Source organism: Chrysemys picta, chromosome 3, assembly GCF_011386835.1.
Source record: "Chrysemys picta bellii isolate R12L10 chromosome 3, ASM1138683v2, whole genome shotgun sequence".
Taxonomy (NCBI): domain Eukaryota; kingdom Metazoa; phylum Chordata; order Testudines; family Emydidae; genus Chrysemys; species Chrysemys picta.
In genome coordinates this window covers 146,085,843-146,113,474 of record NC_088793.1, presented here as the reverse complement: position 1 = coordinate 146,113,474, position 27,632 = coordinate 146,085,843, and the positions used below count along the sequence as shown (strand labels likewise).

The following is a 27,632-nucleotide window of genomic DNA, read 5'->3' as shown; positions in this document are numbered from 1 at the left end:
CTACCACGCTGGATTCTGTTCTCAATTAAACTCAGTCATGACATTTTGGGCCTTATTTTCATCTTACACAGGTGTAAATTAAAAGTAAACTCCATTGAAATCAACATAGTTATATCAGTGTAAAAATCATAATGAGAAGAGAATCAGGCACATTGACTTTAATGGCACTTCTCCAGTACATTGAATGGATTTGGCCCATATGTTATAAAAGGCACAGTGGATCTACCTAATGAGGTTAAAAAAAAAAGCAACTTTTACACAACTCCTCTCAGCTTTGCAGAGACAGTTACAAGGAATAATATTTTGTTTTAAATTATGCATCTCCCTAAATCTAATATATTTTAAAAGAAAGAAACAAAGAATGTACGTGGGGGGGGGGAACTTACTGCGATTGCAGTTGCTGAGGTAATCCAACAGGGGACTTCTGCTTGAGAGTGAACATCATCTGAGCCACAGAGCTGACTTTCTGTGGAACCTGCACCTTCTGAGAGAAAGTCTGCTGAGCAGCCTGCTGAGGAATTGGCCATGGTGGAGCCACAGGGCCCTGGCCTCCAGTGGAAGAAGTATCTTGCACGACAGTATCCTCACAGGAGTTCCCTTTGGTCCCTGGTTTACACACACAAAGCTGAGGTCGCAGACACATCCCTCCATTTTGGCATGGTGGCGAACAGTTAGCTAAGAAAAAAGACATTTTAAAAAGTACCGGTGAAGCAAAGCACGATGGAAACAAACAACCCTCCCCCAAAGTACAATGGCAACATTACAGAGAGTTTCCCAAAGACAGAATTAAAGCTAATGGTTGAAAACAAAATGGGCAAAATTCAGCAGTGATATAAACTGTATATATGGTAAAGATGTGTAACTCACATTGATTTGACATTAAAGGTGCATGCTTACATGATGACGGGCAGAAGGCTGATGAACAAAGAATACAGTACAAGATAAATTGTGGAAGGCTACTTTTATTATATACCCTCCTGTTAGTAGCTTTCTGCTTCATTCCCCAGCTTTCCACCTTTCAATGTGTAAATTGGACACATTTTGCACACCCACTAAAAATCAAATTGGTGCAAGTTATATAACTTTGCTATTGACACAAGGAACCAGATTCTCTTTACAAATATTCAATGCACTATTGGGAATTGTCCCACTCATTTCACAGATCAGTAAAATGAGGAACAGAAAGGTTAAATGATTCACCTATTTCCTTCCACTAAAGCGGAGACTAAAACTCCTCTTACATCCATATGCATAGTAATAGTGTAAAAAAAAAACATACATACAAGTGGTCCTAGCACTAGCTAGCAACACCATCAAGAAAATAGCTTTCCTTGATGCAAAAGCACAGCAATAATTAATCTTTAACGGCATTCAAAGCATATGTCACAGACTGCAGCAAAACCTCCCTCAGAGCTAAGTACTGTAATACCCCCATGAACAAACAAGACACAAGTTATAGAGCACTTGAGAAAGAACTCGAGGACAGAGAATGTCAGTCTCCAAAACCCAGCCTCTTAGCATTATCAAAATGATTATTTAGATCTGTCAGGATTATAACTCAGGGACTCCAAGTTCTCACCTTCATGCTCAATCTACTAGACCATATTGTTTCCCTAAAATTTTAACTGAATGCATCTATAGCATCTTGGAAAACACATAACCAAACCCTGCAAATCCTGGCCCCAGCTGTTCTGTAGCCATAACAGGCTCTCAATTATCTGCAAATCTTGCAGTATACAAACCCTCTAAGAGGTGGCTGCCTGCTGCCCAACTCCAGCCTCTAAAAACAAATCTGATGTCCATCACTCCACTCCCTTCTATCCCAAACTGCACCCACTTATACATCAGGATCAGTCAGCCTGGTGAAAGAAGGACCAGTACAGGTGGCAGTAAGAATATACTGCAGTGGGCTCAACCCCAGGTACAGGTACCATTGCGGTACGCAGACATCTTCCAGGGGGCACATCAGCTCATCTAGATATTTGCCTAGGTTTACAACAGGACACATAAAAAGCTCTAGCGAAGTCAGTATAAACTAAAATTTCATACAATGACTTTTTTATACTGCTCTATATACTATACACTGAAATGTACGCATAATAATATTTATATTCCAGTCAATTTATTTTATAATTATATGGTAAAAATGAGAAAGTAAGCAATTTTTTCAGTAATTTTATGTCGGATTTTGTAAGCAAGTAACTTTCAGTTGAGGTGACACTTGGGGTTACACAAGACAAATCAGAATCCTAAAAGGGGTGCAGTAGTCTGGAAGGTTAAGAGCCACTGATATACTGCATCCCTTACAGACACATACGCCCAGAATTTGGCCTTAAAAGGAAAAAAAAAATTCTAGATAGTAATAATAAATATCAGTATCAGCATTGTAAATCAATGACATAAAGCAACAAAATGTATAGTTACATTATCCTACCTATCATGTAAGATCACTGAGTTTTTTCCTTGCTGTAATTTTCTGAACCAACAGCAAGTAGAAATTTTCCCTATTTTTTGGTGGAGGACATAGTTTTGTGCAGTTTCTGTCAAAGTAGTTTGCTTTTTAAACAAAACACTGTCTCTTCTAAAATAGAAAACAGTTCTTTCCCCTTTTGAAATAAGATTCATGCCATGTGTAGTAAAGTTGGTGGAGCAATTTCCATCTAAACTAAAAAGCAGGGTTTTTTTTAAAACAATATGATTGTCTTCAAATTTCAGACATATAATGTATACTATAATCTCTGCATTTTTCTTCCTTCCTGTCTCAATAGATCTTTCAATATGTCTAGTTATGTTAGTTAGCAATGCCAGACAGCTTTTCAAAGCCAGCAGCAGCCTAACACCTGCTTAATCATAATTAATTTATGTGAGAAAAAAAAATGATTAATGAAAATTGTGCTACTCCTGATTCAGTAAACTTCCTATAACAAATCTCCAGCTATGGGAGAGTTGCAACAAAACAGTCTAGTGGTCTGTGTGGGTAATCTCTTTCATTAGCCCACTTAAACCAGAATATTTCAATCCCATTTAACCAACAAACATTAACTGGCAAATAGATACTTCTTTTTTGCAGTGTTACCAGTAATATTTTATTTGCAGAATTTTAAAGTGGTTTCTTTCTCTGCAGTACTGGCTATTTTTGGTCAGCTCCAGCTCTTCTCTGGTCTCTTAACATGTATTTTTCGTTTTAAGCCTGTAATTTTTATTTGAACTGTTGTGTTGCACCCAAGGATGGTGCTCCTATTTTCCCAATCAACCTTGCAGTCTATTCAGCAAAGAGCTGTTCTGTTTGAATCTATTATAAAACTCATATCACGTTACAGCCCATCCCCCACTTCAATGAGCGTCACCAGCTACTTTTGAAAATAATTCAATTTAAATTAAAGTTTATTGCACTAAACAACCTTACTATAATTCAAATAACTATCTAAAGGTAATTTCTTACAGCCCCCATTATTGTAGAATGTAATCACAGTCAAACTACAATCTTCTTCTGGAGCATAATAATTGTATATACCCCTAATATCATTAGAGATAAAGTTATTCTTTAAATATAGACTAAACATAATGTTATAATCTGGTATCAGTGATGTCCACTATATTAAAATTGGAACAGTTTAGGTCATAACAAACCATCAAATCTGACACCACAGAATAATAAGTATATTCAATTATCCAAATTTATGTTAAAAAAATATGCAAGGCCCTGGGCGAATACCCATTTAAGTCAAAGGAAAGACTACTTGGGACTTTCATGGAAGTCGGATTGGTCCTTAAAATATTTAAAACAAAGGTGGGGTGGAATTAAGATTGTTTGGGTGCTAGTCACTTAGAATTTTTCAGCTAATGGTACATGTGCATGACCTGGGTGTTAAATTGGAATCAGAATATTTTATGTAATCTCAGCATGTGTTTTCCATATTGTCATGTTCTTTAATAAATGTGTTCTTCGGTGGTACATCTCCTCTTGAACTTTACATAGCTAAAGAAAGTTTGATACCAGAGGAATACAACATTAAATATTATGTTATTGTTTATTATTTGTATTACTGTAGTGGACAGGAATCCCAGTCATAGCTTAGCACGTGTCCCGGTCACTATACAAAGAGAACAAAAAGATGGTCCCTTATACAAAGTTTGTTTATATTTGTTTGTTTACATTTTGGTTGATTTAGGAGAGATTTTTTTCCTTCTCTCAGAAAGATGGCATAAGGATTTACAGTAACAAATATATAATATAAAAACAAATAATCTTAATGACTAAATATTTTAGTTGCATTTTGCCTCTGGACTCAGATTTTATTAATTTGCCACGGTATCCCCAAAATTATTGTTGCATAATTAAGGCTAGGTTTTAGTCACAGGTATTTTTAGTAAGAGTCATGGACAGGTCATGGGCAGTAAACAAAAATTTACAGCCCGTGACCGGTCCATGACTTATATTATATACCCCTGACTAAATCTTGGGGGTGGGGCACGGCATGGCCAATGGGAGCTGCGGAACCAGCACTCAGGGCGGAGGCAGCATGCGACACCCCCTGGCCATGCCTCCACCTAGGCGCCGAGGGACATGTCATTGCTTCCGGGGAGCCACCCAAGTTACTCAGGCAGCCCCTGAGCCAGCTGCACCAGCCGCTGCAGAAGTCATAGAGGTCCCGGAAAGTCACAGAATCTGTGCCTTCCCTGACAGACTCACAATCTTACTCATAATCAACAACTGTATTTAAAACTATTCCAACAACAGCAATAACCTCCTAGTGTGTACAGTGCCGAAGTGATTCTTATACAACCCAAATAAAAATATCACATATTTAGAAAATGCAGTCTAGAATCTTTAATAGCATTTTTGCCAATAACATTTCAACAAAACTTGCTAAGTGGAGCTGAAAGAAAAAGTGCCATGGGCTAACAAGGGACAGGATCACAATGGGTAGTGAAACAGCTAGAAGAGTGAGTTGAAAGGACTAAGACAGCTGCCCCAAACATCATGATGTATGAGAAGGTTGGGGAAAGATGAGGGCAGACGTGGTGAAGAATGTTTCTGAATTTGGAATGCAAATCAAACCTGAAGATAAAGGCCTGCATACATAATTTATGAATTTATTCCAGTTTTCTAATTCTAATCCAGTATTTGTTAAAGGGGAGACTGTCAAAAGCACCAAAGGTATTTAGGAGCACAAGTCCCTCTGGTGCTTCTGAAAATCTCATCCTAAATATGGAAGAATGAGAACAAAAGAAACACAGTATTTGTTTTCTCAACATCCTTTTTACTACAGGTTTCAGAGTCGTAGCCATGTTATTCTCTATCAGCAAAAATAACGAGGAGTCCTTGTGGCACCTTAGAGACTAACAAATGTATCTGGGCACAAGCTTTCGTGGGTTAAAACCCACTTCATCAGATTCATGGACTGTAAAATACAGTAAGCAGTATTCCCACCCACACAGCACATGAAAACATGGGAGTTGCCTTACCAAGTGGGGGGTTAGTGCTAACGAGGCCAATTCAATTAAGGTGGCCTATTCTCAACAGCTGACAAGAAGGGGTGAATATCAAGAGAGGAAAAATTACTTTTGTAGTGCTAATGAGGTCAATGCAATCAAGGTGGATGTGGGCCATTTCCAACAGTTGATAAGAAGGTGAGAGTATCAGCAGAGGGAACATTACTTTTTGTAGTGACCCATCCACTCCCAGTCTTTATTCAGGCCTAATTTGATGGTGTCCAGTTTGTAAATTAATTCCAGTTCTGCAGTTTCTCGTTGAAGTCTGTTTTTGAAGCTTTTTTGTTGAAGAACTGCCACTTTTAAGTCTGTTATTGAGTGTCCAGGGAGATTGAAGTGCTCTCTTACTGGTTTTTAAATGTTACAATTCTTGATGTCTGATGTGTCCATTTATTCTTTTGCATAGAAACTGTGCAGTTTGGCCAATGTACATGGCCTTTGAATAAATAGACCTTTGACCTTTTATTTCAAGGAGAAATCCAGAAGATCTAACAGTTGCTAAGCATGTCACAATATTCTTCAAACTGGAGGTTTAATGACAAAGTAAGTGGAACTCCACAATTAATGGCCACACTGGACCACTCTGATACACAAATCTTCTTCCACTTCCATCTAAAATCCTTTACGTCAACATTGCTATGAAGAAATGAAAATCTATCAGTCTCACCACTAGAAGACTTTATCACAATTTAAGAAATTATTTCACTTATATTTTAAGTACATTGTTATTGCTGGATAAATGGACTTCTGGGTATATTAATGCCTGTGTCTAGACAAAAAGGAAGCAAAGAATGTGGATTATCAGTTTCAGAAATTCTGTTTGATACAATATAAAAATGGCTACCTCATCACCAGTTTAACACTCCACACAGCATAAGATATTAAATAGAAACTACTGGATAACTGTCATACTCATTAGCTCAGCAAATCAGAGGGCAATTACTTGCACTGTATTTTACCTTGTTCAAAAAGACACTTAATGAAGGAAATGCCAAATTTCTTCATAATGCTTTGTTTCTCTACCAATATGGATAGATTCACATTGACCCCTTATGTCATGATTTGGCAGAGAGCTGCAAACAGAAATCACCAGATAATGCAGGTGGAAAAGGGAAGCTCACACGGCTACTCCTCCATAGCTAGAGCATTATTAAACACACCTGTTGGTAGATAGGAGCTCAGTGGCTAACCCAAGAGTAAGACAGAGAACAGCTGCCCCTCTGGAGAGATCATGCCATTTTTCTGTAATCCCCACACAGCATCCAGATGCTATAGTGATAGACACTTTATAAAAGCTGATAAAGTTATGCAGACACAGAAACAGACAGATATCATCCATTCTGGGTAGGAGTCGGGGATAAAAATATAAAATCAGTCACATTTTATGAACCCTGAAAATTTGTGTTCTACTGACACCTAAAATATATTAAAATCACCTATCCTAACTTCTAGGCTCTTTAACAAGTTTAAACACGCACACAAAATTAAGACAACCACCCACCCAAAACAGCCCAAGCCTACATAACAAAACAATCAACTAGGACATCTGAGAATATAAACAAAACTCCTACCACTCTCAAAAATAAATGAAATGGTAATCCAGATGACAAATTCATAATTTTGCCAAAAATACCGAAAGAATTTGGATCCTCCTCACAAATTCTGCTCCAGCTACACAAACATAAATCCTGAGTAACTCTACTGAAGTTAATGGAATTATTCTAGATTTACACTAATACAAGTAGAATTTGAACTCTGGTTTTAAAATCAGCTTAACTTCTTTCACCCAAGTAATTTTTGAAATTCTTTAAATCTTTGATTTATAATCACACAGGCCAGATTCTGATCTCATTTACAGCAGGATAAATCCAAAAAGTTTCTCCAATTTGTATATAAAACATATGAAGCGTTGCAGAGCAAACTGCATTACTCTACTATCACCTCTTATAACACAAGAAGAGGCAGCAGCATGCCTAATACACGTTATGGGGAGAAATTTTAACCAAATTGTTTTTTAAGTGATCAGTAACAGCAGATGAAAAATTGTTGCATTACATCTTCACAGCAATTCCCAGCTGCCCTTTTATTGAAGTTACTGAATAACAACACAGACTGCTATCAGATCATAGGATGACAAAATGGGAGGCCATATTTGTAATACATCCCAAAACTGTCTATTGTTTCCTTATACCCACTTAAAAATGTTATTGCTTTTTTTTTTTTAAATAAATACCCAAGACAGGCATCTGCAACATGCCACAAATATGACCTAATTATTACAATTTAACTTCAACTAGATGCGCAGCGATTACTGTGTTTAAACACCATTATTTTCCATAAAGTTGAGTTTCTAAAATGTGGAATGTTAAAGTACAGATCTGACAGCAAAACCATGGGACCAACATTGCTCCTCTTGAAGTCAATGGGAATTTTGCTACTGGTTTCAATATGAGCAAAATTGGGTACTAGGGCCAAAATTCAGCAGTGATGTACATAATAAAGTAACGTGGGTATAAAATTAGTCAGAAAATGGCAAGGTAAGTAGCAAAGTAGTAAACTTTACACTGATTTTGGATTTGTGGTGGGTGAAATTCACCCTTCTGCAGAGGGCCAGCCTAAGGCCCTTAGGCTGAAGAGAGATAAAAGTGGTGGAAAGGCCTTGTGCTGGTCTTCTGCCCAGAGATTCATTTTGCCATCAGAGTTCAGGGAGTGGTACAGGGGTAAATTGAAGTGCAGAGCTGATTTATCTTACATCTCCACCTTGGCTGCTTATCCTGCTACATTCTCTTGCTCCATTAGCACGTAAATTGCACTCATTTTGTACCTATTGAATGCCAAATCAATCCAAGTTTCTGTTTTCTAAGCTTAATGCTAATAGTTTTGTTGTAAAGCATGTGATTTTTCAATTTTCTCTTTTTGTTTACATGCCTGTGCCAGCATATTGTCTGATAACTCTTACACTTGGTGAATCCTATGATGATACGAATGGTTTGTGCTCACTCTATTATTTGGTTTTATTTAAACTTGTTTAATCTGAAAAATAAAATAAAGTTTTTAACCTATTAGTTAAAATATGACGACACACCAGCCAACTGGATTATGTTTTAAAATCCCTGGGGAGAAGTAAAATGGCTTCCCTTCATCCTGTTTTCTTTTTTTTTTTTTTTTTTTTTTAAAGGGAGGTGCAAAACATCTTACTTTTCCAGTAGCCCCCAACTCAGTTTTCTACCTCCCCAGGACTTTTCTCTCACTAGACACATTCTCTGTTAAAGTAGGCAGAAAGCACTTTTTTGGCTTTGATGTGTCCGGTGTCCTACGTTGCCTGCTGGTGCAGTGCAGTGCAATGCAGTAAAGGAGGTACATGTGCAGTCTTAAAGAATCTCAATTGGTCTATGTATTTTAATGTGTAGTACCTAAATACCCAATGCATAACATTAGAAAAGTGCAATTCTGGATCAAATTATTCTCCCGGCCCCATTTTTAGGCCCAATGGATACCCAGGATGCAGAAGTTTCATGATAGGAATGATGCTGTACTGATCTCTAGTTTCATTACTGGGAGAAGGATTGTAAAATAGAAATAAGTCTTGCATTAACTTCTGATATAATCTTGCACAGTTGATTGCCGACAAATTTATTCCTAATTTACTGGAGAAACAAAAAGAATGCCATGTAGGTAAACATAGTAACTGACAACACAACAGACAAAGGGCCACATTCTGCAGTTTTGGGGGGCCTGTAATTCTCATTGAAGTCAACATTATGATACAAGCAAGTTGTTTTAATTCAAGTAATTTTCATTACTGCTATTTTTCTAAAATATACTGCAATAGGGGTGTCTCATTAGTTGCAAACTACAAAGATCAATACCAGCACAGTCAGAATGGATTAATTTAAATAAAAATTATTTAAATCACTGATTTGAATCACAGGACTGGAAAGGACCTCGAGAGGTCATCTAGTCCAGTCCCCTGCACTCATGGCAAGACTAAGTACAGTATTATCTAGACCATTCCTGACAGGTGTTTGTCTAACCTGCTCTTAAAAATCTCCAATGATGGAGATTCTACAACCTCCCTAGGCAGTTTATTCCAGTGCTTAACCACCCTGACAGTTAGAAAGCTTTTCCTAATGTCCAACCTAAACCTTCCTTGCTGCAATTTAAGCCCATTGCTTCTGGTCATATCCTCAGAGATTAAGAACAACAATTTTTCTCCCTCCTCCTTGTAACAACCTTTTATGTACTTGAAAACTGTAATGTTCCCTCTCAGTCTTCTCTTTTCCAAACTAAACAAACCCAGTTTTTTCAATCTTCCCTCATAGGTCATGTTTTCTAAATCTTTCATCATTTTTGTTGCTCTTCTCTGGACTTTCTCCAATTTGTCCACATCTTTCTTGAAATGTGGTGCCCAGAACTGGACACAATACTCCAGTTGAGGCCTAATCAGCACGGAATCATGGTTTAAATAAGCAAGCAGGAATAAATCAAGTTTAATCGTGTTTTGAATTTGTACTTTTTAGTTATTTACCTAAAGGAAGGTTGCTAGCCAGGCACCAATGGGTGGGGGGGGGGTGGATCAAAAGGGGGCAATTTCCCAGGGGCCTGGGCGATTTAAAAGGCTTCAGTTCCCCATCTGTAAAATGGGGGTCCCAGAGAAAACCTGGATACTGCCAGAAGAAAAACTGCCCATTTAGAAAGAAAGACCAATGGTGACCCTACAACTCAGTTAGTTGCAGGATACATTTATTAGTATGTTAGAAAATGGTTAATGATGCATTTCTTATTTACTAGATTAATGTTTTTATTTGCAACTTGTGTCGAGCTCTATTTGAATGAAATGCACATTCAATTAAAATGCACAAAAAGAGCATTTTAATTTTTTTATTAAATAAAATTACCTTAAATGTGCTGGATATACAAGAAAAAAAGTTTAACACATTTTACATTTAAAACTAATTGACTAAACAAAGGAAGTATTATCTGTAGTTAGTGTACTGAACTGATTGTTTCTGGTCACCATGTGCTTCAAGATTTTACAATTAGTAGCATGGGCAGTGGGTGGACCCCACTTCAGGGAGGCTAGCCCCCGGCTCTGCCCCTTCCACCCCCTCCCCCATTCCCTGCAGCCAGAGGAGCCCCGAGACCCCCTTCCCCCCCACGGCCAGAGGAGCCCCGGGCTGGCCAGAGCCCCCACAACCACTCCTCCCCTTCTGCAGACCCCAATGCACCCTGTGGGAAAACTCAAAAAGCTCTTCTCTCTTCTGGAAGAAGAACCTGAGCTTTTGATATGCCCCATGCAGGTATGCCCCTGAGGAGGTGGTATGTTTTACTCAGCATCCCGGGTTCATTAGTAATCTCCCTGGAGTCCAGGGAGATTACTGATGAACCCAAGAAGCTGAATAGCACATACCGTCTTCTGACCCGCCCCGGAACCTGCGTGGGGCATATTTAAAAGCAAAAATTTCCCCCGCCAAACCACAACGGGGCCCAGAGCACCATCTGTGCTTGGGGGAGGCTGAGCCTCCCCTGGCCTATTATACCCACCGTCCACGATAAGTAGATCTCATCCTCTCATATATAGTTTATATTCATAGATTGGAAGAGGAAAATAAGCTTTCCTGATTTATCAGCACCCAAATTGGTTTCTTAACTTTGAATGAACTAGACATTTAACTGAACTAGTTAAATAAACTGAAAGGTAGAAAATATTCTGCCTACTCCTATGAGAGCAGCCTGTTCTAAAAACCGGTTTAGCACGTCACAAAACTCTGATTCCAGGTGCCTAGACAGCGACTTGTACCAGTTCAGTGACCAGACTTTCTTTAAAACTTGGCAGCAAATATATACTGCTGAATATTACTTTTTCTATTTAATTTAAATAATTTTAATAAGTTTAGTCCTTAATAGATGTTGCCAAATTTAAAAATGAATTGTAATATGTTTATTTTTAAACAAATAAACCTCTATTTAATTTTAAAAACATCTGATTTCAAGTTTAAAAAACAAAACTTGGGAATCCTATGCAAAAAACCTTTCAGATGTATGCCAAGAATTTCCACAAAGAAGATTATCTAGATAGAGATAAAAACTGCAAAGTCACCTCATTTTTCTCCTTCAAATTTTCTTTAAAACTCCTCTGCTGCGATGCCAACAAAAACTCAACTGTGGGTAAGGGATTGGTATTATATGACCAATGCTTTTCATCTGAGCAGTTTTATCTCATAGTTACCTTATGTTCCCCCATCTGTTTGTTGTATCCACCTATTATCTCATCTTATATTTAGATTGTAAATTCTTCGGTACAGGGACCATCTTTTATTATGTGTTTGTACGGCACCCAGCACAATGGAGCCCTGATTCATGACTGGGCCCCCTAGGTCCCACTGAAATACAAAACAAATAAATAATCAGCTTTTAGAGGCATAAAGGGGCCAGAAGCCAATCAGGAATTCCTCTGTAGAGGTTCCCAGAGTTGCCTGGTATAAGGGCCAGACACTGCCCTCTGCACCCTTGTAGCCTCCTGGCATGAGGCTTTGCAGAAGGCAGGGGAAGAGGGATGTTTTGGTGTCGAAGGCATATGTCCTCAATATTCAGTACTCCAGCTATTTCTGGGTTATGGAGTGGCCCATGGGTGGCTGTAAGAAGCCACTATAAAAAACAGTGACTGCTTTAAATTATGCTGGGAATTGGTCAAGCCAGAATTTGGAGGTCACAATAGTGGTTTAAAGAAATCAATAAAATTACACTGGTTTAAAACTGGAATATGCAGTGTTGAATCAAGCACTCATATATATAGGTGGTTAACAGAAGCATATCTACACCATCTGTATCAGATCCTGTAGCACTCAGACCTGATCATTTCAATCTCACACCCAACACAGAGGTCAAAGGGTCTCAATTACAAATAAACAAAAAGCTTCCAAGTCTCAGCATGAAATGTTAGTCCATAACTCTGCAAAAGGGAAAACAAACAAAAAAACACAATGTGAAATTCACTCTAATCACACATTTAATCAAGCAGTATTCTTGTGAATAATGCTGTAAATGTGAAACAATTGTTTTAAAAGTTAAAGAATGGGGAAGGAGAGCTTTGAAAGTTATCAAGTGTCAGTATGTGATATCAACTGAAAGAAAGCCTTGAAACTCCTATAATATTTCACCATAAAATAATCTCTAAGTACCAATAAAATACTCTCTTCTTGCAATTCAACAATTGATATCTATTCCCTCTGGCACCATCAAAGGAAATGCAACTACAATAAAATCACTTAAATTTAAACTGCCATTCCAATATATTTTAGTTTTTAGTCAATATATTTAGTTACTTTACTAATTGAATATAATAAATTAATGTAGTACACATTATTTAAAACAGTAATAAATGTCTTTAGAACTATTTCAATACTGTAAACCTTATACTTTCAGGTAGGGTTACCATATTTCAGCAAGCAAAAAAGAGGACGGGAGGAGCCCCGCCCTAGCCCTGCCCCTGACCCTCCCACTTCCCGCCCCCCCAGAACCCCCAACCCTCCCCCCGTTCCTTGTCCCCTGACTGCCCCCTCCTGGGACCCCTGCCCCTAACTGCCCCCCAGGACTCCACTCCCTATCTAAGCCTCCCTGCCTCTTGTCCCCTGACTGCCCCAACCCTTATCCACACCCCCACCCCCAGACAGACCCCTGGGACTCCCACGCCCCATCCAACCACTCCCCACCCCCTGACAGCCCCCCCCCCCAGAACTCCCAACCCATCTAAACCCCTCTGCTCCCTGTCCCCTGACTGCTCCGATCCCTCTCCCCACTCCTGCCCCCTGACAGCCCCCCCCAGAACTCCCAACCCATCTAAATCCCTCTGCTCCGTGTCCCCTGACTGCTCCGATCCCTCTCCGCACTCCTGCCCCCTGACAGCCCCCCCCCAGAACTCCCAACCCATCTAAACCCCTCTGCTCCCTGTCCCCTGACTGCTCCGATCCCTCTCCCTACTCCTGCCCCCTGACAGCTCCCCCCCAGAACTCTCAGCCCCCCACCCCGCTCCTTGTCCCCTGACTGCCCCCTCCTGGGACCCCTGCTCCTAACTGCCCTCCAGAACCCCACCCCCTACCTAAGATTCCCTGTTCCTTGTCCCCTAACTGCCCCCTCCTAAGACCCCCCCAACTGCCCCCCAGGACCCTACCCCCTACCTGTACCCTGACTGCCCAAAACTTTCTCCACTCCCCCCCAAAAGCCCCCCCCCCCCCGTTTCTTGACTGCCACCTCCAGAACCTTCCTGCCCCCTGGCCCCCTTACCCTGCTGCTCAGAACAGGGTGTTGGGCTCTGTGCGAGACGGACACGTGGCTGAGCTCCCCAGCACAACAAAACCGGGTCCCTGGCCCTGCACAACAAAACCCGGTCCCTGGCCCGGACCGGACTGCAGGGGAGAGCTGCCCTTGTATCAGCACAAAGTGCTCTTGCTCCCGTTTTGCTACGCTGCATGGCAGAAACCGCTCCCAGTTGCAAAAGGGGAGGGCTGCACTTTGTGCTGATACACTTGCTCAGAATGCAGGGCGGATCCGGCTCCTCTACAGCTGCTCCGGAGTCCAGCCCGGGACTTCCCTGCAGCCCTCCCAGCCGCTCGGTCTGCTCTGCCTGAGGGGGAAATCCCGGACATTGTGAGTGCTTTACAAATTCCCCCCGGACGCTATTTTTAGTACAAAAAGGAGGACATGTCCGGGTAAATCCGGACGAATGGTAACCCTACTTTCAGGCCCCTATCCTGGAAACATTTGCATGCTTATTAACTAGAAGCACATGAGTACAGCAGTTCTGTTGGAGACACTAAGCATAGGGTTAGTTCCAAAGTTAAGCACATGTAAAAGTGTTTGGAGGATTAGAGCTGTAAATTTCAAAGGGGGGGGGGCGGCTGGAGGATGAGTACCTAATGCAGGGGTAGGCAACCTATGGCACGCGTGCCGAAGGCAGCACGTGAGCTGATTTTCAGCGGCACTCACACTGCCCGGGTCCTGGCCACCGGTCAGGGGGGCTCTGAATTTTAATTTAATTTAAAGTGAAGCTTCTTAAACATTTTAAAATCTTATTTACTTTACATACAACAATAGTTTAGTTATATATTAGAGATTTATAGAAAGAGACCTTCTAAAATCATTAAAATGTATGACTGGCATGCGAAACCTTAAATTAGAGTGAATGTATGAAGACTCGGCACACCGCTTCTGAAAGGTTGCCGACCCCTGACCTAATGTAATGTTTTTGTAATTATAGGTCTGACCGCATGGTTCCACTAAGGAAGGGGAAACTAGGGTATACACTCCAGCTGCTTTACACTGCTCTGGTACTGCAATGCAGCTTAATTGACCAGTTCACTCTGGCTGCTTCATGCTACTACAGAGTGGCATAAAGCAGCTAGAACATACTGGTGAATATGGTTATAAAAAGAGATATTTTTAAAAATTAAAGGTTGATATTTCATATGTACATTTTTTGAAATACCACATGCTAACATTATTTTGAATTTATTGTTTAATTAAAAAATTCCATGAATTAACAGTAAACAAAACAACCAAGGAAATTCCTAGACAGAAACTATGGTAAAATGTAATTAAGGCTGAAAAAACCTACCAGTAATGTTTTGGTCATCTCAAAACCTAGTTTTATAAACCCAGGAAATTCAGAGTTAAGATTAAACTTAAAAGAAAGCCAAACATGTTAAGGTATAGAACTGCACAGTTGGGGCACTCAAAACAATCTTAACTCTGCCCCATAGTAACACCACAAAAGGGAGAAAAGAAAAAAAAAATCTAATGTGTCTTTTTAAAAAGTACATTTAATCTCAAACCACAAACAATATAATGCCCCAATCATAATCATAGGGGTTACTGGACGACATCACTACAGGGAAGAGTTAAGATTACTTGGGTACCCTAATTACATTGCCATGTATATGCATGTTTGGGTTTCTTTTAAACTTAACTTTATCTTTGAATTTCTTCGGCTTATAATACTTGATTTTGGGATAATACCAACTTCCCTGTAATGTATTTTTTCCTAAATTACTGAGATGTACTCTCAACTTTAATTCCATTTTAATATAATTTTTGTCTGGGAATATTATACAAGAAGTGTTTTTATTTTATTCTTAATTGCCTGAAGATCAATTGATAACAGAGAATATTACTTAAAGTCTTCAAATTCTAAGGGCATGTCTTCATTACCGGCTGGATTCCTCCCCACCCTCCTCCCCCACAGTGTAGACCAGGGCTAAGTGAGTTTTAATGAATCTACAGAGACTTTTATTAATGTTATGTAAAAAATAGTAAACAGAGAAACTTAAAGATAAGATTTAATATAAGAAATAAGGGGAAAAAAAAAAAAAAAAAAAACACAATTTCAACCTAAAAAAAGTTTCATAGAAGAGAGCAAATAGGGTCAAATTCAGGCTTAGTATAAGATGGTATAGCTCCAGTGAAGTCAAATATATCTGGGCCTGTTTACACAGGGCTAAATTTGATCCAAAATGTCCATACATTTGGGGACACATTTTCAGACGACATCAGCTTGTATTTAGGCACCCAAATGAAGTGATCAGATTTTTTTCCAATGGGAGCTGCTGAATGCTCAGCACTTCTGAGAATCTGACCCCAATTGTGGGTTTTAAAACCTTCGCCCTTGATTTTCAACTTGAACTGTAAAGTTCTCTCTCGCTAATAATGTCATTTTGTTTACAAGTTTATTTCTTCCATTTATTAAAGGCTACACTGGAGACACTGAACTAGACAGTGAAACCTGCATTTAGGATCACTTTCACAAAGCAACCCTTTGTCAAAAGTCACTTCAAAGTCCTCCATACATTCTTGACTTTTATTTAAAGACCAGCTCTATCAGACAACTGGTTTTTGCTTGTCTCTTGAGTGGTGGATTCAGATATTTTTCACTCAAAACTGAATTTTTAATTAATTGAAAATAATGACTATCATTTATAACTTTATAAGTCCTGTATTATTTCTAGTGAGCCCAGACCTTAAATATTTCCTTCTTGTTCAAAGGATAAATCCATGTTGAATTTGTACTTCTTAAACAGCACATAGCCAGCCATCAATTCAAATAGAAGAGTGGCTTCCCAATAGCTCCATTACTGCACACATTGTCACAATATGTATCAGTCTACATGTGTTTGATGAAATATTGCCCATCCTTTATTAATTTCCAAAATATCTGCTTTGATCTCTTTTCGCTATGTTCTCCCATATAAAATAGAGTAAATTGTCAAACAAAATGCACACAATAGAGTAAGTTAAAAAAATATAGTCACTAGCGGCAAGATTAAAACAACATAAATGTGGCATTGTTTCAGATACCAGTGTAGTAAGATCTGGAAAAGATGTCTGGATCAATTTTAGGTCAAGAAGAGAAAAAAGCCGAGTTGCGACAATACCATCTGCTCCAGAAGCAGTGGTTTCAAGTTCCTTTCCACACTATACTAGAATAGGCTCGTGCAGGTGTGGTATAACAGGGTATGGTAAGCACTGTTTTTTTAATTTGATACTGATTTTTATATTAATATAAATTGTTATATTTGTATATATATTGAAGTGATATTTCAGTATTCTCCATGAGCGAAATTCACCCTTGTGCAGAGGGCCACCAAAAAAAAACAACCCCTTTTTGAGGATAAGTGGGTCTTAAGGACTGGACCTTTTGGCCATCTGTATGCGGCAAATTTCACCCTGTGTGATTAGAAGTTCAATATTAGGTTTATTTGAACAACCTAGATACCTGTGTAAACTTATTGGAGTCTTTCAATTACTATCAGTACAATGGTGTACATCCAAAGTAATAGCATTGAACTCAATGGTATTACTCTGGATTTACATCACTGAAACAGAGAGCTGAATTTGGACATCAGACCAACAGCTGTCTGTTAACTAGAAGATCTGAACGGTATTATGGTGGAGTGAATGTACAGCCATGGCATAGTCTCTATAAAATTGGAACAGAGAGGATGGTCAACATTTTTGAAAAGGTAGGCCAGAGATAAGAACATTTATGATTGCACTGATTTTGTAAGCGTCAATAGTCTCTTTGGGTACATCTACACTGGAATAGAAGACCTTCAGCATGGTCACAGCTGGCCCAGGTCAGCTGACTTGGGCTTGCAGGGCTTGGGTTGCAGGCTAAAAACTGCTGTGTAGATGTTTGGCCCAAGGCTGGAGCCCAGGCTCTGGGACTCTCCCCTTTGTGTGGTAGCCCAAACTTCTACACAGCAATTTTACAGCCCGACAGCCCAAACCCCGCAAGCCCAAGTCAGCTGACCTAAGCCAATCACAGATGTTTAATTGCTCTGTAGACATACCCTTAGGTCCAATCCTACAGTTCATACTCAGACAACATTCACACTGAATTGCTAGAATGACTGAAGTCAGGAATAATGATGAGACCTTAATATTAACAAGTTAACTGTGAACACATTAAAAATAAAATACACTATCAACAATACTTAGCACTTATATGGAGCTTTTCATCCATAGATCTCAAAAAATTATTCCAAAGGAGGCAAGCAAAGACACTGCACCTACAAATTACTGGCCATTCAGGTTTTTTTCCACAACAATTTGATTAGCGGTATATATATCGCATAGGAATAATTTTCAAAAATTATGACTGAGTGGATTTGACAAACTCTTTTATTTCTGCAAGAATGATAACTAATAGGACTACAAAATCATTAAAACTGAGAATTATTTGACTGTAAATCAGCTGAAAGAAATGTAAGCCATCTTGCAGACAGTTCTATAAATAACTTTTCATTCAGCTTTTTTTTTTTAGTTCAGAAAAAGCCAAAAATACTAAACTCTTTGGAAAAGTGAGATTATCCTTGTAATCCTTGTGGAGGAAATATTATGACCATCTATATCTTTCTGCACATGGACTTTGTTCTTCTTATAACTGAGGCCAAAGGGAATTCTTTTCCTAAATACGCATCTAATAAAAGTGTGCAACATTGTTGGAATTCTTAACTGGTCCATTTCAAAACATTTGATACATTCCTATATTGACTTCAATGATTGTGTAAACATGACCTCTAGCAATGGGACAAAAACAAATGCCTTCACTATATATTCTTAGTCTTTTGCTCCCAATATAAAAATAAGTGTGTGGCTAGTATAATGACAATATAACATACTCAAAGATTCTTCTCTTTGCAACTTTATAGAATACTCTTAAAATGCCAAAGTACATCAGAAATTAAAGGCGGACTCAACTAGAGGCATTGAACATTTCATGTTAGCAAAAGTACACCTTATTAGGCCAGTTACAAGCCGCATATTGCATTTTTGATATTTGAAATGCTTGACTAATAATGTGTTCAACATAGCTTATAAAGCATATAATACTAAGGTGAAATGTGTGATTTGAAAAACATTTTAAGTGCATCATGATATACGAATATAATGAGTTTTGAAAGTGCAAGCAAAATTATATTAAGTTTTCAGATGCTGCACATCCTTCTTTTGTTTTCAAATGCAGTGACCCAAAAGTGTCCTTTCCCTATGCACAATCCTTACAGGTCCCCAATACACAGAAAAGCCCAAGAGACCAGAACACTGATGTCATCAATGTTGCTTTGAGTTCAAAGTGTGATGGATCTGCACAGCAGGGGACTAACACTCCCATCAGTCTCCTCCCCACTGTACAGCCCCTTCCTCCTGGCTAAGCAGGAATTATGTTTCCCATCAGCCCTCTCCCCTTTCCCTGGCCAGGTAAGGGAAAAGGTTCTGAACCAGGAAGTGCCTGGGATCTTTAGGGAGTGAGCAGCATGTCAGCAGGGAGCTGAAGAGAAGCCCCAGAATCTGTGGACAGAGCCACACTCAGAACAGTCTGTGACATCACAGGTCTGTGGGGGACTTAGGTGGGAGCAGCAGCAGCTGGGCAGGGAACTAGTGCAAGGTAGCCCCATTGAGACACATTAACTGAACCTGGCTTGGAAACCTTCAAGCGCCTATTTGCTTGGCTAGAGACTGGACTGGAGAGGACGCCCCAGGCACTACACTTGAAGAGCCCTGACTCAGTTGGACCACCCCAGTGACCCAAACAGTAACCGCTATTGCTCACTTTGAATTGTAACTCTTTAAGTAAGGCATTTGATACGGTCTCGCATGATATTCTTATCGATAAACTAGGCAAATACAATTTAGATGGGGCTACTATAAGGTGGGTGCATAACTGGCTGGATAACCGTACTCAGAGAGTTGTTATTAATGGTTCCCAATCCTGCTGGAAAGGCGTAACGAGTGGGGTACCGCAGGGGTCTGTTTTGGGACCGGCTCTGTTCAATATCTTCATCAACGACTTAGATATTGGCATAGAAAGTACGCTTATTAAGTTTGCGGATGATACCAAACTGGGAGGGATTGCAACTACTTTGGAGGACAGGGTCATAATTCAAAATGACCTGGACAAATTGGAGAAATGGTCTGAGTTAAACAGGATGAAGTTTAACAAAGACAAATGCAAAGTGCTCCACTTAGGAAGGAAAAATCAATTTCACACATACAGAATGGGAAAAGACTGTCTAGGTAGGAGTACGGCAGAAAAGGATCTAGGGGTTATAGTGGACCACAAGCTAAATATGAGTCAACAGTGTGATGCTGTTGCAAAAAAAGCAAACATGATTCTGGGATATATTAACAGGTGTGTTGTGAGCAAGACACGAGAAGTCATTCTTCCGCTCTACTCTGCTCTGGTTAGGCCTCAGCTGGAGTATTGTGTCCAGTTCTGGGCGCCACACTTTAAAAAAGATGTGGAGAAATTGGAAAGGGTCCAAAGAAGAGCAACAAGAATGATTAAAGGTCTTGAGAACATGACCTATGAAGGAAGGCTGAAAGAATTGGGTTTGTTTAGTTTGGAAAAGAGAAGAATGAGAGGGGACATGATAGCAGTTTTCAGGTATCTAAAAGGGTGTCATAAGGAGGAGGGAGAGAACTTGTTCACCTTAGCCTCTAAGGATAGAACCAGAAACAATGGGTTTAAACTGCAGCAAGGGAGGTCTAGGTTGGACATTAGGAAAAAGTTCCTAACTGTCAGGGTGGTTAAACACTGGAACAAATTGCCTAGGGAGGTTGTGGAATCTCCGTCTCTGGAGATATTTAAGAGTAGGTTAGATAAATGTCTATCAGGGATGGTCTAGACAGTATTTGGTCCTGCCATGCGGGCAGGGGACTGGACTCGATGACCTCTCGAGGTCCCTTCCAGTCCTATAATCTATGAATCTATAAGCCTCTGTACGCGGAGTATTTGCAACCTTTCCCTTTTCCTGCCAGCCCTAGTAAAAATACTTTCACTTAGCCATGTGTCTGAGTGGTTTCTGGGACCCACCAGGGCTAGAGCCTACAGGCCAGCTGCTGAAGCACCTACAGTGCTTGCCTCTGAGACAGTACACTGGGCATGCTACTAGCACCCTAGGGGGTTGGGAAATAGAAGGATTGTGGCATGGCGTTTTAGAGCTCCAATACTTGCACCATTTTAGCCCTTCTTACCAAAGTGCTTGCTCACTTTGCTACAAAATATTTTGTAAGAAATAGACAATAAATTAAATAAATAAACAGTAGAGTTAAATAAAACTTCATAAATGGACAACCTTGTAGCTAGGATATTTAATTTTGAGTCCAGAGTTTAACAGAGTGCAAATTAAACCAATACTTAAAACTCAACTGTGAAAAAATATTTGAAAGAAATATTTAGCACTGGAGAACCTTCCATTAATTTGATTAGAGAAAATAAATCATTAAAGCTATTGAATTATTTTCAAAGGAATCTAAGGGAGTTAGGTGCTCAAACACAACTGAATTTAAATGGGATTTGAGTGCCTCACTGTTAGGATCTTTGAAAATCCCAGCCTAGCACACCACCTAGAGATAACAGAAAATCTATCTGGATTAGGAGTGTCTGTTCCTGCTAGAGAGGACTGAGAAAACTACTTCATTTTTATCAAGAAGTGACTACTCAAATTTCTGAATCTATATGTGGAAAGATGTTTCTGTCTCCTTACTTAAATAAGCTTGCTAACAAGGAAGAAATTTTATTTTCTTATGTGCAATTAAAGTGAAGGATGAAATGATGTCAATGAGAAAGGAACATTTTATCACGAGGAGGTACTTGTTTCTAGGCATAAGTCAAGCTACACAAGCAAAACATCAAGAAGATTTTCATATGAAACCAGTCCATCTTAACCTAGGAAGTACTTATGCAACTCTGTACCCTATACCTCCTCCAAATTATGTTCTTGTTGTTGCTTATTTAATGTTCAGTTGTGACAGACGCCCATTGGAGTTCACTACTCTGTCAGCACTGATCAGGTCTGACATACTACACCTAACACACTGTTGTTATGATATACACCCAAAAGGTGGCATGAAATATATAACTGAAAAAACTAACAACTCACTGATCATTGTGTAAGGTGTGTGTACAAAGAGTTATAAATATGCGCTAGATTATGTTCTTAAAATGTGTTTGGCAAGTAGTGCATAAACAGTCTGCCTTATTAAACAAAGGAATGTGCATTTGCTTTTCTGACCAGCCTGGATGCCAGGCAGAGACAATTAAGATACATTACATATAAAGTAAACAAAGCCCTCAAGCTAACAAGGAGGGGAGGTGGTAATTCAACTATCACCAGTGGGGACACATTGGTGATTAATATTGTGAAATGTATGCATTAACACCGTGAAGAATTATGGATACCCGCTGCTATTATGCTGTAAAGTATGTGACCAAACACAAGGAGAAACATGTTTTCTCCGAAACCGGAAGGAAGGCAGCCATCTGGGAGTGCTTGGGGTCACTCTGCAAAAAATAACTGGGCAGCGGAAGCCAGGGTGTTGGCATCAGGGCTGTGACTCACAGCAGTGAAGGCACCCAAAGTTGCAGGGCAAATGGTACAAACAACCCCTTATTGGACTGGGTTGAACCCCAAGTGTCACAGCAATCATCACACATTCTGTTCAAAATGTTCATATTTTTGGATTTTGCACCCAAGAGTGCATTTTGAAGTGCACGACATTTAAAGCAAATAGCCAGGCAGTCCCACAGAGAAAACACTGGACCCATAGGCTCCTCCCAATAGCATTTGAAAAATGGGTGTGGTTAAGCCTTAACACCACTGCATATTCATACCAACTCAAGAAAGGACCCAGATTTGACAGCTTTTCTTTTCAGTCCTCTATAGACACCTATTTAACTGTTTGAATGCTCTGAAGAGCCTGAGAAATTTGATTTGAATATGCTATTTAATGGGTGTTAAACACACTGCTGTAATGAGTGCCAGTTCACATCACAACATAGTATCTGATTTGCAATAGAAGGAGGACAAACTGCTTGATCCCTCAAAGTACAGATAGAAAAATATAATTTAGAGTTTATTACTGCCAGGTAAAGTCAGGGTCGGGGGACAAAGACAATGGGGAGAAAGTCTCACCTAGTATGAGTTGTGAGCAGTCTGTCTCCCCAAAGAAAGGGCAAACTGATAGACGCAGCTGAACAGTTTCTGCTGACAGGAGGTCTCATAACTCTCTCCCATCCCCACAGCAATGGGACTGACTGATAAAAATGGCAGGTAGGTCAATAAGGCATTCTAGCAGAATGTAAATACAAGAATCAGGCTCTTTCCTCTTTCTCCATGGATCAATAAGCGTGTGAAAGGAAAGCACATAATGGGCACTACTGCAAATAAATACGAAGTAATAATACTACAATTGAGGACCATCTTTCTATTTGAAATGAAAACAGAACTTTTATCCAAAGGAAACAGTTAGCTAAGGTAGAAACAAATTATCCAAGTTAATTTGAGTAACTGAAAGACAAGTGCTTAAAAGTAAAACCAAAGAACAGATTCAAAAGAACCAACTTGTAAATTAGTTCTGAGAGAGAGGAAAACCTAGGAATAGTTAATAGTAAAATGGAAAAGTTTAATGACAGATTATTCATCCGCCTGACCTGGTAGGTATCCTTCCCCACGTCTTTGCAACAACATGCTGCTGTTTCCTTTTCTCAACTACAACCCAACAACTCTGTCCCCACCTGCCCCCCCAGCATTCAGAGTCCCAGTCCATTAATGGATTTTAGAATTCCTCAAGGCACCAGTATTTTTATTAGGATATGCAACAGTTACACTGGGCATGCTAAGAAACAGTTCAAATTAACATGCTGTACCAGTGTACTGTTTATAATATATTTTTAACAGCTCCTCTGCTTATCTCTTTCTTCTATAATTATAAAGTGCTCTCATGCACTGTTTGGGAGATTCCAAGTACTGCAAACAGCAGGGAGTAATCTTTGGAATTTCTCAAGTACAAAAAAAATAAAATAAAGCCCTTTGTAATCATAAACAAAATGAAAGAAAGGGGCAACTCTATAAAGAGAAGTTGTACCCAATAGACAAGAATTTGCTAGTAATTACCAAATACCGCAGTTGAAAAACAACAACATGACCCAATGGAATGGGTATGGGGCTGGGAGCCAGGAACTCCTAATTTCCAATTCCAGCTCTGCCAATCAGTTGTTGTGACTTGCCCAAGGCCACATTTAACCCCTCTCACTGCCTTCATTTCCCTATCTGCTAACAAACGAGATAATGCTTTTTAGCTGCCTCAAAGGAATGTTGGAGAATTAATTAAAATAGTGTGTGTTTGCATAATGCTTCGAAAATGCAACAAATACTAAGTGCTGTTATTAAATGTATTATAAAAACTGAGTGACACTTTAAAATTTGACAGTGCCTTATTATTGCATTTTTACTTGTTACAACCACTACAGCCAAGCCCAGTTCACATGCTCACAACTTTCCAAAATATTTATTGTTTGGGCTCAAATTTTCCATGTGGGGTCTGTATCTAAAGGTGAATGTTCAAGAGTCTGAGCAAAATTTTCTCAGCTGGTTTGAAGTTATTTTCCCATTGTCAAACAGCTCTAAACACAGATATTGTTTTCTTTTAAGGCGGAACTTTACAACTCCATACTTATTACACAATAAGTATGTGATTGCTGAGCAGCAGAGTTTTGCTAAGCTTGAAAATGATTTATTTTAAAATAAAGCTTTAAACATCAAAAAAAGAAAAGGAAAGATTGAGCATTCCAGGAGAAAATCCCATGCTTAAAGTTGGATGTGGTGCACATTTACTCACAGGCAATTAACTGCAAAGCTGTTTGGTTACTTACAGGAATGTATAAACTCACCCCCTGAAGCAAGAACAGACTGTAAGATCAAGCAGCTCAATAGAGGTGGTGAAACTTGTAAATGTAGCAAGCAGTGTAGCTCCAAACTATGTAGTTTATAACCAGAGCTTGAAAAATCCACCTGTCCACTCAGTACATGATGTGTAAGCGATATCTTCCTAAGACTGCACCAGTGCCCCTATTGCCACTCTTTGGGGAAAGGGGGCACCAAGTACTGCCATTAAAGCAGCTTGGGGGAGCTCAGCAGCTGCTGCTGTTAGAAGCAGGGTGTCCTGGAGGGACTGCCACCCCCTGGAACAGGAGGCACTACAGGCCCAGCCACCTCTGCAGAGGGCTCTGTATGTGGGAAGGTGACCCCTACCAAATACAGCCATTCCAGTAGGATTTTTAATCAGGGCTCAAAAAAAATCTACTCACTTAGGGGGAGTAGTAATTATATGTGAAAGCCATCAATTTCTGCAAATCCAAGCTTTCTTTTTAAAAAGGAGATTTCTGGCTCTGATGGCTGTGGAGTTAACCTTCCAAAACTAAGCTAACATAGTGCTATCATCCTACATCTTCAGCCAGACATCTTCAGCACCTCCGGTGCTATTCATAGCTTTGCCAAGTTACAACCAAGTGAACGCTATGTAGGCCATGTCTACACTATGGAGACTATACCAGCTTAGCTATGTCAGCATAGCTATGCCTGCATAACTCTATAGCACAGGCTCAGCCTACACCAACAGAAGGGTTTTTTCCTTCAATGTAGGAACACCACGCCCCAAACAAAGTTAGCTACATCCATGGAAGCATTCTTCAATTGACACAGCTGCATCTACACTGGGGGGCTAGGTCAGCACAGATATGATGGTCAGAGGTGGGTTTTTTCACACCCCTGACTGACGTAGCTAGGTCAACCTAACTTTTAAGTGTATGGATTAAAACAATGTGACAGTGATACATATGGCCTAAAATGGAACAATTCAATCTAGACTCGATCTAGACTTTGCTGACGACATCCTTCTTATCAGTGAAGATGCCAATGGACTACAAAAATGCACAAACCAAGTAAAAGAAGAAATGGAGAAGATAGGTTTGAGATACAATGCAAAGAATGTAATATCATGTTAATGGGGACAGAAATCAAAATTGAAGAAGAGAAACTGGAGAACGTGGACAATTTCACATATCTTGGAAGTACTATCAGCCAAGATGGTACTAGCTCTGAGGAAAGAAGAAGAAGAATCAGGAAGGCAAACGCTGCATTTGGAAGACTCAAACATCTAGCAACTCAAAAACATCTCCCTCAAGAAAAAACTGAAAGAGTTCAAAGCAATTGTTATCACCATCACAACATATACCAGGGAGACATGGCAACTTACCAAGAAAGATATGCAAAAGCTGGATGCATTTCATCACAAATGTCTGAGAATACTGGGAATAACAGAGAGAGATAGGAAGACGAATGAAGAAGTCAGAAAAATTACTGGACAAAGTACCCTCTCACAAATAATCTACAAAAGAAGACATCAGTGGCTGGGACATGTGCTGAGAATGGAAAAAGAACGTTTACCAAATACCGCCCTTGAATGGAAGCCAGAAAACGCAAGAAGAAAGAGAGGAAGACCACAAATAATATGGAAACCAACAGTTCTGAATGACATCAAGCACCTCAACATGAAATGGGAAGATTTGGAGAGAAGGGCAGTTGAGAGGCAAGGATGGCAAATGTGGGTAGCCCAATGTGCAGCAAAGCACGTGATGGACTAAGGTAATGTATAATAGGGTGGGTGGAAAGGTACGAGACTGTATGTGAATGGGTGCAAGTGAGAATGTAGGTGGGTAGGAAAGGGGAAGAGACTGATTATTAATAATTTTATGGCAACCAAAAGTGGGCTCGGTGCTTCACAGAGGACAGGTCCCTGTTCTGACAGAATTACAATATGAGACGCCAATCCTGCAATAGCTGTGAGTGAACTCTTGCTCCCCCATAGAGGTCCACCATTGACTTAAGTGAAATGCCACATGAGTACAGGGGTCTGCCCCACATGGTTCTGATTGTCAGACTGACTTTTATGAAGAATTTGAAAGTTAGAAAAAAAGAGTAATAAAGGGAAAAAAGGGAAAAAGAATCAATGGCTAATTTGGAGAAGTGAAAGAGGCAGAAATTATAGGAGAGAAGACAGAACACAATTTATTATAAAGAAAGCTATAAAGGGATATAGAAAGAGGAAAAGGACACTGTAACTGCTCAAAAAAGAGAGACACTAATGACTGATGGAAATACAAGAGATAAGAAGTAGAATGAAGCCAGGAAGAGAAAGAAGATATACAAATGAAAAATGTGATGTAGTAAATTAATTTTTTTAATGTGTTGAAAATATTTGACTGTCAACAGGTTGCAATTAAATACAGTACACAATGAACAACTGTTTTATGTCTTAAATTGCAGGAGCTTGGTGATGCAGGTATTTTTACCCATGTTAGTGACTTAGTATCAGGTATGTTTTTCAAGCTCTGTAATTAATCACATTAAAATATTTCTGTTTCCTTACACAGATAGGTAATCAAATCTATTACTTGAATGTTTATTTCAACCTTTAATTGTTGAAATAAACAGCAACATTTATTTCAATCCACACATTTTTGAGGACATGCAAGTCTGAAAGACTGCATTCAATGTAAAGGAAATTGGAATGGGAAACCGTGTGCTCTGTGTGCTCTCTTTAACAACCCATTCTATTATATAATTTTTTTAGTTCTCCATACAGGTCGAAGTATAGGACCTCACTGAGGACTGAGAGCCACATTGCCCACTGTGTTGGAAAATCCCACATAGGGAACCAAAACAAAACTGCTGATTGCTAAACTGATCAATGTCCCAGGGTCTGTTTGATTTTCAGGATACCAAGCAGAAGCTAGACCACCC

At 39.5% G+C, this 27,632-nt stretch overlaps 1 protein-coding gene across 11 annotated transcripts in view; it reads right to left on the bottom strand.

The window, feature by feature from the left end:
* LTBP1 (latent transforming growth factor beta binding protein 1) overlaps positions 1-27,632 on the bottom strand; it is a 333,039-nt gene that overhangs the window by 302,397 nt on the left and 3,010 nt on the right. For all 11 annotated transcript variants that reach the window (XM_008174460.4, XM_008174437.4, XM_042848435.2 and 8 more), the window contains exon 3: positions 387-675. In XM_008174460.4, coding sequence (XP_008172682.2) covers positions 387-675 — 289 coding nt within the window. The remainder of the gene's footprint in view (positions 1-386; positions 676-27,632) is intronic.